General features: G+C 56.2%; 3 protein-coding genes across 3 annotated transcripts; all 3 read left to right on the top strand.

Annotated features, from left to right (window-relative positions):
* The first annotated feature begins 201 nt into the window (after positions 1-201).
* Positions 202-1,728, top strand: BZA05DRAFT_265080 (PapD-like protein). Its single transcript, XM_051480173.1, has 7 exons — positions 202-386; positions 443-513; positions 618-640; positions 704-762; positions 847-962; positions 1,035-1,172; positions 1,226-1,728. The coding sequence occupies exons 1-7, from the start codon at positions 347-349 to the stop codon at positions 1,565-1,567; spliced, it is 789 nt and encodes a 262-aa protein (XP_051340920.1). The 5' UTR covers positions 202-346; the 3' UTR covers positions 1,568-1,728.
* Positions 1,729-3,445: 1,717 nt separating this feature from the next.
* BZA05DRAFT_394161 (NUDIX hydrolase domain-like protein) lies at positions 3,446-5,256 on the top strand. Its single transcript, XM_051483299.1, has 7 exons — positions 3,446-3,751; positions 3,814-4,286; positions 4,341-4,493; positions 4,562-4,653; positions 4,699-4,916; positions 4,990-5,081; positions 5,140-5,256. The coding sequence occupies exons 1-7, from the start codon at positions 3,511-3,513 to the stop codon at positions 5,227-5,229; spliced, it is 1,359 nt and encodes a 452-aa protein (XP_051340919.1). The 5' UTR covers positions 3,446-3,510; the 3' UTR covers positions 5,230-5,256.
* Positions 5,257-8,153: 2,897 nt separating this feature from the next.
* On the top strand, positions 8,154-11,137 carry BZA05DRAFT_265044 (beta-glucosidase-related glycosidase). Its single transcript, XM_051480172.1, has 4 exons — positions 8,154-8,535; positions 8,598-8,746; positions 8,800-9,034; positions 9,105-11,137. The coding sequence occupies exons 1-4, from the start codon at positions 8,319-8,321 to the stop codon at positions 11,066-11,068; spliced, it is 2,565 nt and encodes an 854-aa protein (XP_051340918.1). The 5' UTR covers positions 8,154-8,318; the 3' UTR covers positions 11,069-11,137.
* Positions 11,138-12,021: the final 884 nt, after the last annotated feature.

Below are 12,021 nucleotides of genomic sequence, written 5' to 3'. Positions count from 1 at the left end.
CCATCCGTCCCCAGATCTACTGCTCTTCTCCATATCATCGAAAAAATAATCCCCATTCAGAGCCGACCAAACTCACTTGCTTCCTTACATAAGTCCTCACTGCTGGGTGGATACCTCCAAGAAAAAGAGACACTTACAGTCCCGTCTCATCTTCGACGCAATCCGCTTAGACAACACCCCCCAACCCGGCCTATTACAACACCACCCCCTCGATCGCAACACATCCACCTACCAACCCAACACCAAAACACAACCCACACCCACTACGTCCAACCCGCGACTTTCTCACTCACAACACCCGCCCCCCACCACCGAAACCACCACCACAACAGCTCCCGCAGCCATCATGAGTATCGAGCTTGATCCATCCGAGCTAACTTTTCAGCGTCAGTATTCCCTCCTTTCGTCGGGACAACATATCCTTACTCGACTGGCTCCACAGGTCCCTTCACTTCCGAAGTCACACAGACGCTGCACATCAGGAATCCCAACTTCGAGCCCGTCGTCTTCAAGGTACTGCTGCGCACACCTCCTCCCACTCCTCCAACTCCTCTGAGCGCAGAGCTGCAAGTGCAACGGAGAACTCCCACTGACATGCGACACCCCGAGCACCACAGGTCAAGACGACCGCCCCGAAGCAGTACGTGCCCCCCTCCCCATTCCCGAGCCCATGGGGTGACGTCTACTGACTGTGCCTCGGCAGATACTGTGTCCGTCCCAACTCTGGCCGCATCGAGTCGGGAAAGGAGGTCGAGGTTCAGGGTACGCTCTCACTCCCATTCTCACTCTCACTCTCACTCGCCCCTGTGATGTGATGTAATTCTGACGGTGACGACGAAACGATAGTGCTCCTGCAGACGATGAAGAGTGACCCCCCGGCCGACTACAAGTGTCGCGACAAATTCCTGGTGCAGTCGATCAGCATCACTGCCGACCGCGAGGCTACCAACGTGCAGGAGATAGTGCGTGCCATTCCATTCTAGCTGTCCCCCATCCTTCCCGCTTCGTGAACGCGCTAATTCTCTCACCGATAGTGGTCACACGTCGAGAAAACTGAGAAGTCGGCGATTCGCGAACGCAAAATTCGCGTCGTGTACCTGCCGGCGGGCGAGAGCACTGGAAGTGTCCATGATGGCGCCAGCATCAGCGATAACGCCAACCGCGAGGCTTCGGTACCTTACAACCCCTCCCTCCCTCGATGGCAAGATTACTAATATCGAGATAGTTCATGTCCTCGCCGCCACCTTATGCCACTCCCGCGGGCGACAACGGCCGGCCCACCACTGCCAACGACGGTAACACCTCATCAGAGCTGGCAGCTGCGCGGGCGACCATCGCACGTCTAGAAGTAGAGCTCAACAACGCCACTGCGCGTCTGGACTCGGAACTCAACAGTGTGGGTTCGCGACTGCGTAGGACCGCGGGTGCTGCAGCCGATGCGAAGGGCCGCGTCACAGAGGGCGCTGCTGGTATGGGCGTGATGACCCATCCTCCGGAGGGTATCCCCGTCCAGATCTGCGCCGCTCTATGCCTGGCCACGTTCCTCCTCGCGTGGTTCTTCTTCTAATCCGATCGCCGGCGCTGTGTGTGTGTGCGTGTGTAATGGCGGATCGATGGACGGGACCGGTGGATGGAGGATGCTTATAATAAGTCTTGTGCCTGGTGGAAGGGGATGGGATAGGCTGGCGGGATGGGGTGGATATGGGGGTGGAGGTGGGGTAGAAAGGGATAAAGTAACGGGTGGAAAGGGACGGGACTCGATTCACTTACCTAGAGCGGTGTTGCATTCCTGCTAGTTGAGCCTGCTTTTTTTTTCCGTTGTCTTTCTCACCAACCTTACTACTGCTACTACTGCTACTACTGCTTCTTACTACGTATGCTGCTATTCTCAAAACGTTCCTTTGTGTGCGGTGTTTTGGGGCCGCGAATGCGTTGCTTTGTCTTTGTCCTGCTTTGTCTTGGTCCGCCTGTTCCTGTTCTGTATGTTTTCGTTTATTTTTTTCCATTTGTATTCTTTGGTGGATTGGGAAGAGAGGAGGATAGGAAGGGATGGGATGGGAGAGGAGGGGAGGGGATGGGAGGAGGGGATGAGATGGAGGAGTAGGGGAAGGGAGAGGGAGAGGGCGTAAAACATATTAACTACCACTTAAAGATCCGTCTATGTGAAAGATACTTCTTACTTGCATCTTACTTGCTGGAGATTATTGATCCAGGGAATTACCTTCTGTGCTCGTCGAGTGTCGAGACTACTTCGGTGGATCGGGTTTTGTTGTTTTGTTGTTTCGTTGTTGAATTTGACCTTATTGGAGTACTGGTGATCGTGGCAGATTCCACTCCACTATGGTTTAGATCACGCATGATAATTCCTACTTAGGTTTTGTTTCTTTGTTTGGTTATCGATTGGATGCGATCTACCTTCAAGTATGACAGGTAGCACTTGAAGTCATTTAATCGTCGAATTTCCGATCTGAGTGAGTGAGCTTCAATGAAGGAGTGTAGAAGTGTGGAAGATCGGATGGCAGCGTCGACAATTGGTACTTCTATTGTGTGGGGGAAATGGCCTAGGTACATTGGATGACGAGGAGAGATGTAAACATATCTACTTGAAAGTACCAAGTATAGGAAGCAAGTAGATAGAGGGATATTTCTACGCAATGGGCAACTAGACGAAGGCTATGCAGATAGATATAAGCCCCGCTGCTCCTCGCTGGGGAGACGGGGAGTTATCATTCACCCTTGCAGAGATCCACCACTGTCCACCACTGCTGCTGCCATTGCCATACCAATTCAGAGAAACACTCACCAGCATAATCACTTAACTCACCGCCGCTAGAGCATAAACCATAAGCCATCACTCACCGCCCACCGCCCAACCCACCTCACAACAACACCAGCAACAACCCACCGCCCCTCCCAGCGCACGCACGCATCCACCCAGCATGTGCCTTAGCCGTCGCCCCAAACCCCGACAACCCCGGCAAACAGCGCCGCCGCCGCCGTGGCGGCCACCACAGGGCTTCCAGTGGGAGTGGGGAGAGTGGGGCAGCCCGCAGTTACGTGGTTGGATTCCCGGCGTGGGATATGGAGTCGAGGCTCCTACTCCGAGGAGACCGCCGGATGGGTATGATTTGTTTGAGAGGCGTTGATGCGGGACTCAGAAGGGGGGGAGAGGGGAATTCGCTTCTGTACGGAGAATCCGTGAAGTGAGTGCGTGTAGATAGAATCTATGTAGAGTAGCTGATATTCACGGGTTATCACCCGCGCTGCACCACGGAGATCCGTGAACTTTAGAGTAATCGTAAGCGGGCCGGATTGGGATGCACTGTCCTAGATGCTTTTAGCACAGGAAATACAACCGCAAAAGCCGAATTAATAATCCTCCAATGGCTGTTTATCTCCGGGGGCGCGCTTGTTTGTTCCTGGCGTCCAGCTCCTGCGGGGTACCTACCGCACCACATAGAGTATAAAGCAGGGCTCTGGGGATATTTCGTCATAGATGGATTTCGTAGGATGCGCAACATCGTCCGGATTATATCGAGTATAAGAATAACGACCACCAGCTTCAACCTCAGAACAGGGATTATCACAGGAAGAAGAAATTACTCGTACATACTCCCAAGCAACTTTACCAGTACCATGAGTGTCGCCAACGCAACCTACAACGCCGGCAACGCCGCCGCCGTCCGCACCGAGTTCGCAGACGGCAATATCAGCAGCAAGTTCGGCCCCGAGGTGATCAACTACTTCTCTGGTGCGTAGCATGCCCCTGCTCCCCCGCACATGTAGGTAGTCCAAGCCGTTAACACCCCTCAGGTTCCCCGCTCAACCGTGTCTCCTTCCTTCGAGGCTCGACCGCCTTCCTCAGCGCCGCGCTCCCGCAAGCGCACTTCCTGCTCCTCAACGGTGACTTGGACCCACTGTCAACGTCGAACACGCACCTCGCGTTCGTCCCCTTCTCCGTGGTAGAGTCCTTCATCGGCGCGCCGTACGCGCAGGACGAAGACGATCTCATCGCATCGTACGACTCGCGGCTCGCGGCGCCGCCAACGCTGCTGTTCCTAGGCTTGGACGAGAGCGATGGCGACGCCGGGTTCGAGTGGGCCAAGAGGGAGGGCGGGAGCGTTTACAAGGGCCGCCCGTATTTTGCGGTTGCGGTGGGTGATTGGACCCCCGAGGGCGTCGAGGGCGAGTGGAGGAAGACCAGGCTCGATCTTAAGTTGGAGAGGGAACATGCCGCGATTCTGGGACAGGCCAGGGCTGTCATGGATTGGAATAATAGGAATAGGGTATGCGCTGGGGATACGGCGGTGGGGTGAGGGTATACTAATTGGGCTGGATAGTTTTGCTCCGCCTGCGGTGGCGCAACGATTGCGGTCCATGCTGGCACGAAGAGGGTTTGCCCGGGCTTTGATAAGGCGCTGCAGAAAGACGGCGATAAAACGCCGGTGGAGAGAACGCCGTGTGTCAGCCGGAAGGGAGTACACAACATTGCTGTTCGTTTTCTCCCGGCTACTGTGGTGATGGCGGTAGTGGTGGAGAGAGGGGTATTGACGGCCTGCAGTTCCCGCGGACCGACCCCACAGTAATCATGGCGATCGTCAACATGGCCGGCGACAAAGTCCTGCTCGGGCGCCAACGCCGCTGGCCGGAACAGTGTGTCTCCTCCCACGTTTCCTCTCACTCCGCTGACAAGACTAGCTTCTACTCCTGCCTCGCAGGCTTCGTCGAGCCGGCCGAGAGCGTGGAAGAAGCCGTTCGCCGCGAGACCTGGGAAGAGGCCGGCGTGCGCGTAGGCCGCGTAGTGGTACACTCCTCACAGCCTTGGCCCTACCCGAACTCGCTCATGCTCGGCTGCATCGGCGAGGCGCTCCCCGGTGGCGAGGAGATCCACTTGGAACATGACCCCGAGCTACAACGTATTCCCCCCTCCCCCACCACCACCCTAGATACCTATCCCCTCAAGTAACACTACTGACGACGAATCACCAGAGGCGAAATGGTTTCCCATCTCCTTCGTCAAGGACATGCTCACGCGGCCGGCGGCGGGATTGGATGCGGCACTGCCGGAGGGGTTCCAGGAGGTGAGTATGGGGACGCGACGGAGGGAAACAAATGGTGGTGTTAACGGGTGATCAACAGGGTGATATAAGGTTGCCGCCTGGAACGGCGATTGCCACGCAGCTGCTGCAGGCTGTCGCGAGCAATTACCATGGAGGATTGAAGATTTGAACTCCAGGGCGGCGGAGGGGGGCGGGGGGAGGGGAGGGGGAGGGGGAGGGGGTGGATATAGGGATGGTTATAGGGTTGTGTAGAGGGTTGTGTAGACTGTACGCTATCGTTGCGCAGAACCATACATGAATACATGAGGGGGTTTAGAGGAGATTTTGGACTTTGCCGTGTACCACAGGTCTTCCACAGGTCGTCATTGGAAGTTCCTCATACAGTATCAGCACTCGGGCTTGTTGTCCACTCACGATTCATGATAGAAGGGAATTGCGGGTACGAATTTGCCGAGGAGAAGGAGACGGAAACAACTGCTCATATAGAGTACGGTAACTGGCCATGATTTAATACTGTACGGTCGAGTGCGGTGTAGTGGTTCAGTACTTCTCAGCGTTCATCATGGATTCTTGCTCCGCAGTCCGAACCTCTCGCGTGGTGACTCTTTGTAGTCACTAGTATGGTCCCCTTGCACTTGCCATAGCCTACTATATACCGAACCTAGGTTGCGGTCGATGAAGGAACAGCTGTCATACAATAAGAAAAACAACAAATTGATTCCGAGCAAGGATACGGTATAAACGCAATCTACCCATTGAGTGCCCACCTGGATAGGTACTTACCTGGTACTTTACGCTTCCACAGGGCCGGCCAGAAGAAGAGATCAACACGACCAAGACGACCAAGACTGCCACCGCCCGGCGCCGGCGCCGAGCACTCTACTTCCTCTACGGTACGGTACGGTCCGTCTATCCGGCCGCCGAAGCGCTCAATAGAGTGCCGGTATGATATCCGACCACTCTCGAGTCTGGAGTCTCTTCACAACGCAGTCCCAGGATCTCTCACGGCTCTGGGCGGCCGGCGGAAAGAGTGGATGCTCCGGTCCAAGAACTTCTGGCGTGGGATTGCCCAGAGGATGAATACATACGGTATAGTATGGTGGCCGAAAACTAGAACTGGAGTTGGAGCATGTGCTTCGCTTTGCTCTATATACGCCGGACAGATCTCCGGCCTGCGGCGCCCCAGATCTCCACTCGAAGCGAGCGGGCTTTGACACCGGGAGGAGGGGGGATGCTTTCCTCTTGCTGTATTCGGTCGTGGTGCGATTAGGTTCTTGGACGCAATACGAGGATCGACGGTGGAGTTCCTCGTCCTCCTCCTCCTCCTCCTCCACGCGAGGCATACACATGCATACAAAGACCACGAGGAGCGGAAGCATGCATGCATAGAAAACCCGGCGTTGTGTCCGCTATGTAGGAACATAGGTAGTGTACCTATTACGAGAAAACGATTCGTTCCTCCTCGGTGTTCATTGCGCAACTAACCGGCATTCACCATCGCAGCTTGTGGGGTCTAGGAAGGGACGATGCTCGAAAAGGCGTCATGATACCGGTAGTGTCAGAAGCCACGTTCTGCACGATTGTTGGGAGGAACAGGAGTTACCTACAATATATTACCACCACCCAGGTCAGGAGGGGAAAACCGGTACGACACGCCGGCCGGCAATCGTGCGGCCGCTGCCACGTTGCCGCTAACTAACCAGTGCAACCGACATACAGGGGACTAGGCCTGGTTGTGGGGAAATTTTGCGGGGGATTTCTCGATGGTTCCTGGGCGTTATGTATGGATGGGGGTGCTCGAGACGGGCAGGACCGAAGTAACGGATAGATCTGCGGAGTTGAACGACGCCCGTGCTGGAGCATGAAAGGCGGAATACGAGAGGCGGGTAGGCAGGGGATGGGAATGCAGTATGTACTACGGCATTGGTACCGTAGTCTACCAAACACTTGGTCGCTTGGACGGGGAGAGAGTATGTAGAGTAAGTAGACGTTCCAAGATACATTTTGTGCCGTCATACATACACACATGAATGGCTACTGCATGTTGCGCCACATGGAGATGTCAAACGGGGCTGGCGGTGCGGAGCGGCTGTTCGGTTCGCGCTTAGACTGTGCCACATGCCGTTCAACTGTCAACGTCGGGACATGGCCGGGCAGCTGAGGACTTATCACCAACGGAGATGGAGACTGTATGCAGAGCACCGGTATGAGCTGTGTCTGTGAGACACGAATGGTGGTCATCCCTCAATGAGCCAACTTCCGAAATACGCAAAAAATAAACATAAAAATAAAAAATAAAGTCTCGGGAATATTCCTCGGTTGGTCTTCGTCGGAGATTGCTTGACGCCTTGCCGCCGCCTCCGGCGACGGGCGTCGTCGTCGGCACGGACCGATCGAGATTCAAAGACAGCTGACGCCTGAAACACCGCCAACAGAGTTGCTGCTTCCCACATGTGCGCCTCTCTTCCGTCTGCATACCGTTCTCTACATACTCTACCATTTGCGCCGCCCCTTTCGCAGACATGAACATGACGAACCCCACGGAACGGAGCGAATGCCGGCGAAACTTCAAACTGCAAAGGCCGCCAAGGTGGGAGGCGATGGCCGGAAGGAGGCGTCTTTGCCAACAGTTAACCTTGGAAACCGGGCACTCTCTCGCGCAACTCCGCTTCCAAGACATCCCTATCCGCAGACGGAGGTATGATGTGAGGAATTCACGGGCCGCAGAACCGACGATATTGCGATTAGTTTGAACTTTGTGCTTTATTATGCATGTTTAGGCTGCTCATGATAGTTAATGCATGTGTAGGTCGGTACATCATGGATTCTCCACGGTCCATGGCGGTGGTCGGGCATGTTACAGTTACTCTATCGCAACAGCTTCCCTGTGCGGCTGCTGGGATGAGTGCAGATCGGTCGGAGCCTGAGCCAGCTGGATGGTTATGATGTGAGCGCATTGGGCATCGGCCGTTCGCTTTTCTAAGCTGCGCTGGAGAATTTCCTAGGATCTCCAAGCGGATGCATCGTAGGCATGCATGCAAGCCCGGTGGTAACTACCTACTCTAGCACTCTAGCTGTCTTCCTGGGGTGGATGTCTTTTACGGGAGTGATACTCCGACCCGCCATCTCTCGTACTGTGACAGGGAGAAAAGTAAATAGTTCGGTGAAAGATATAAATACTGTATATGGGGGGCTTTCCCATGGTTTTTACGGCACGCATACCTAGGTCAATCAATCACTTTCGACTTGAGCATCACGATGAAGGTTCAACAGCTACTATTCGCAGCATTGGCTGCTTCCGGCGTGAACGCTGGCCCTCTAGTTGGACGACAGAACGGTGCTTTCGACAGTCCGCCTTACTACCCGTCGCCTAAGGGCGGTTGGATCGCTGACTGGAGCGTTGCCTATGCGAAGGCCGCCCAGATGGTTGGCCAGATGACACTGGCCGAGAAGGTCAACATCACTACGACGATCGGTTTGTGCCATTGAGTTCTTGGTCCTTGCTCGGTGGTGGTGGTTCTGACGGTTTTCATGTAGGATGGTCCCAAGGACTCTGTGTTGGCAATACCGGCCCCGTTGACCGTCTCGGGTTCCCCTCGATCTGCGCACAGGATGGACCTCTGGGGATACGGTTTGCCGACCTGATCACCGCCTTCCCCCCTGGAATCACTACGGGTGCTACTTGGGTATGATATAGCACCGTGTGGATTTGGATGGTACATGGTCTGACCGCAAGCAGGACGAAGAACTCATGTACGCTCGTGCTGCCGCCATGGGCGCCGAGGCCAAGGCGAAGGGAGTCCATGTCCTCCTGGGACCTTCCGTTGGACCCATCGGAAGGTCCCCCGACGGTGGCAGGAACTGGGAAGGATTCGGTTCCGACCCGTACCTCCAGGGAGTCGGCGCTTTCGAGTCCGTTCGCGGTATTCAGGGCGCCGGTGTCCAGGCTACCGTTAAGCACTACATTGCCAACGGTATGTATATTTTGAACTCCTTGGATCGTGTGTGGGACTTGAAAACTGACGGGGACTCCGCAATGACCAGAGCAGGAACACTTCCGTGGTGATGGATGGGCCCACAACACGGTCTCGTCGAACATCGATGACAGAACCCTCCACGAGCTGTACCTTTGGCCCTTCAGCGAGGCGGTGCGAGCCGGTGTGGCATCGGTCATGTGCTCCTATAACATGGTCAACGGTTCCTACGCCTGCTCCAACAGCAAGCTTCTCAACGGCGTGTTGAAGGACGAGCTCGGCTTCCAGGGCTACGTTATGGCTGATTGGCTTGCCCAACGCTCGGGCGTCGAGGACATGCTCGCTGGTCTCGACCAGACCCAACCCGGAGACGGTGAATCTTGGGCCAACGGCAAGTCTCTGTGGGGAGACTCCCTTTCACGCTCCGTTCTGAACAGCAGCGTCCCCGTGGACCGCTTGAACGACGCCGTCACCCGTATCGTCGCTGCTTGGTACCAACTCGGCCAGGACGTGAACTACCCTCCCGTTTCCTTCTCCAGCTGGACCACCAGCGACACTGATGTCCTCTACAAGGGTGCCAACACCGGACCCATCGTCACAGTCAACAAGCACATCGATGTTCGGGGCAATCACGCTGAGATCGCTAAGGCTGTTGCCAGGGATGGTATCACCCTCCTGAAGAACGTTGATAACGCTCTGCCCATCGCGGAGTCCGACACCATTCGCGTATTCGGCTCCGACGCTGGTCCCAACCCCAACGGTGGTAATTCTTGCGTCGACCGTGGCTGCAACAGCGGTGTCTTGGGGATGGGCTGGGGATCCGGAACCGCGGATTACTACCCCGACATCTCAACCCCCATCGCCGCCATCAGTGCCCGTGCTGCCAACGTCCAGTCCATCCTTAAGGACGACGTCACCACGGCGGTCAAGCAGATGGCCGGCACCGCGAACTCCAAATGCCTCGTGTTCATCAGCGCTGATGCCGGCGAGCGTTACATCACCGTAGACGGCAACGAAGGTGACCGCAACAGCTTGTACGCCTGGCACAGCGGTGACGAGCTGGTCACCGCCGTCGCGGACGCCTGTCCCAACACTATCGTGATCATGCACACCGTCGGTCCCATCATCGTCGAGAAGTGGATCGACCATCCGAACGTCAAAGCCGTCGTTAACGCTCACCTTCCCGGCCGCGAAGCCGGCTCATCCCTCACCGAGATCCTCTTTGGTGATGTCTCCCCCTCCGGTCACCTTCCCTACACCATGGGTAAGGCGGTTTCCGACTGGGGCTCCTCCGTTGCTCTCGTCACCCAAGGCTCCGGAAAGATGGACAATGAATACACCGAAAAGGCCTACATCGACTACCGCTGGTTCGACAAGCAGGGTATCGCCCCACGCTTCCCCTTCGGCTTCGGACTCTCCTACACCGACTTCACCTACAGCGACATCTCGATCGAGACCGTCACGGCGCCCTCCGAGCTCCCGCCCGCCCGCGCCGCAAAGGGCGCCACCCCCGTCTACCCCACCACGATCCCGCCCGCCTTCGAGGTCGCATGGCCTTCAGATATCACCACGCGGATCAGCAAATACATCTACCCCTACCTCGACAACCCCTCCACGATCACCACGGGGGCATACCCATACCCAACGGGCTACACCACGACTCCCGCGCCCGCACCTGCCGCCGGCGGCGCACAAGGCGGCAACCCCGCGCTCCGCGACGTGATCTACCGGGTGACCATATGCGTCCAGAACACTGGCGAGGTCACGGGCAAGGCCGTGCCGCAACTGTACCTCGAGTTCCCCAGCGGGATAAAGTACGACACACCGATCCGCCAGTTGCGCGGCTTCAAGAAGATCGAGCTCGCACCTACCGAGGCGAAGCAGGTCACCTTCGAGCTCACTAGGAAGGATCTGAGTGTCTGGGACGTCGTGCTGCAGAATTGGGTTATTCCGGGTGCTGGGGCTGGTGGATATACCGTTCATGTCGGTGATTCTTCCAGGAACTTGCCGCTCAGTAAGAAGACCACGGTGTAATGGTAGATAGTTGGCGGAGCATGGAAGGTGCGTGATGAGTGCTATGTATGACCGGTCTTTTGAGTCTATTTTTTCTGTATATATATCTTGGTACATATCCTAGAATTACTGCAAATGTTTTACGCTCAGTTTAAACCCAAATTCCCGATGACAACCCCCCCAATCCCCCGGTTGGACGAGGCCTAACTACACCAAGCGAATAAGCCGCAACCTCCTTCCATACTCATTGTAGACCATGAAAAGATCATCATTAATCCGGGTAGCCCCAATCACGAGCTCGAAAACGTGCTCACTCATCTCGACAAACAAATCACTCACCTCCGCAGACGGCCCCAACCTCTTAACCCTCTCGACCAACGCATGCATGGCAATCCTCCTGTCGACCGACCAATTCCACTCATACTCAACTGCCTCAAGGAAACCGTCGTACTCGTCGCACAGTTTCGTCCTGGCCTCTTCTCCGGCGCCGCTAGCCTGAGAACCCGGCCGTGCTGCTGCTGCTGCGATCTTCTTCGCCCGCGCCCGCGCCTTCGCCCGCGCCTTCGCCCGAGCCCGAGCCCGAGCCCTCAAGCGTACATTCTCGTCGATCAACCTGATCGCCTCGTCGGTCAACCGCGTCGCCTCGCCCGTCAGTCTGACCGCCTCGCCCGTTAACCGAACGTTTTCGCCCCGAAGCCGCGTGAGCTCCGCGAGCTTGGCCGCTTCCGCTTCCGCTTTGCCTACGGGGAAAGGGATGGTCAGGCTATCGTGCACGTCTGCGGTGTATGGGGAAAACGAGTTTTTACAGGAAGATAGAGCGTCACTCCATCGGGTACCTCCTCCTCCGGTCGTCTAGCGAGAAGTTCTGCAGCTTCCTCCTGTCATTGGCGGATCCATAGACGGCTGGTCTGGTCCGTTGATCGTTTTGAGTGATAAAGAGAGATGGCGAGGCTGGTGGTGGTGGTGATTTTCGA

The sequence above is a fragment of the Tricharina praecox genome (genome assembly GCF_024521635.1).
Source record: "Tricharina praecox strain CBS 144465 chromosome Unknown BZA05scaffold_8, whole genome shotgun sequence".
Classification (NCBI taxonomy): Eukaryota; Fungi; Ascomycota; class Pezizomycetes; order Pezizales; family Pyronemataceae; genus Tricharina; species Tricharina praecox.
Note: the sequence above shows the minus strand (reverse complement) of the source record. Positions and strands in the feature narration are given on the sequence as shown.

Coding starts and splice junctions, on each gene's coding strand:
- BZA05DRAFT_265080 (XM_051480173.1), top strand. CDS start 347: ATGAGTATCGAGCTTGATCCATCCGAGCTAACTTTTCAGC. Junction 387..442: donor ATCCGAGCTAACTTTTCAGC/GTCAGTATTCCC, acceptor CTGGCTCCACAG/GTCCCTTCACTTCCGAAGTC. Junction 1,173..1,225: donor ACGCCAACCGCGAGGCTTCG/GTACCTTACAAC, acceptor ATATCGAGATAG/TTCATGTCCTCGCCGCCACC.
- BZA05DRAFT_394161 (XM_051483299.1), top strand. CDS start 3,511: ATGCGCAACATCGTCCGGATTATATCGAGTATAAGAATAACGACCACC. Junction 3,752..3,813: donor GGTGATCAACTACTTCTCTG/GTGCGTAGCATG, acceptor AACACCCCTCAG/GTTCCCCGCTCAACCGTGTC. Junction 4,287..4,340: donor ATTGGAATAATAGGAATAGG/GTATGCGCTGGG, acceptor TGGGCTGGATAG/TTTTGCTCCGCCTGCGGTGG.
- BZA05DRAFT_265044 (XM_051480172.1), top strand. CDS start 8,319: ATGAAGGTTCAACAGCTACTATTCGCAGCATTGGCTGCTTCCGGCGTG. Junction 8,536..8,597: donor CAACATCACTACGACGATCG/GTTTGTGCCATT, acceptor GTTTTCATGTAG/GATGGTCCCAAGGACTCTGT. Junction 9,035..9,104: donor TAAGCACTACATTGCCAACG/GTATGTATATTT, acceptor CGCAATGACCAG/AGCAGGAACACTTCCGTGGT.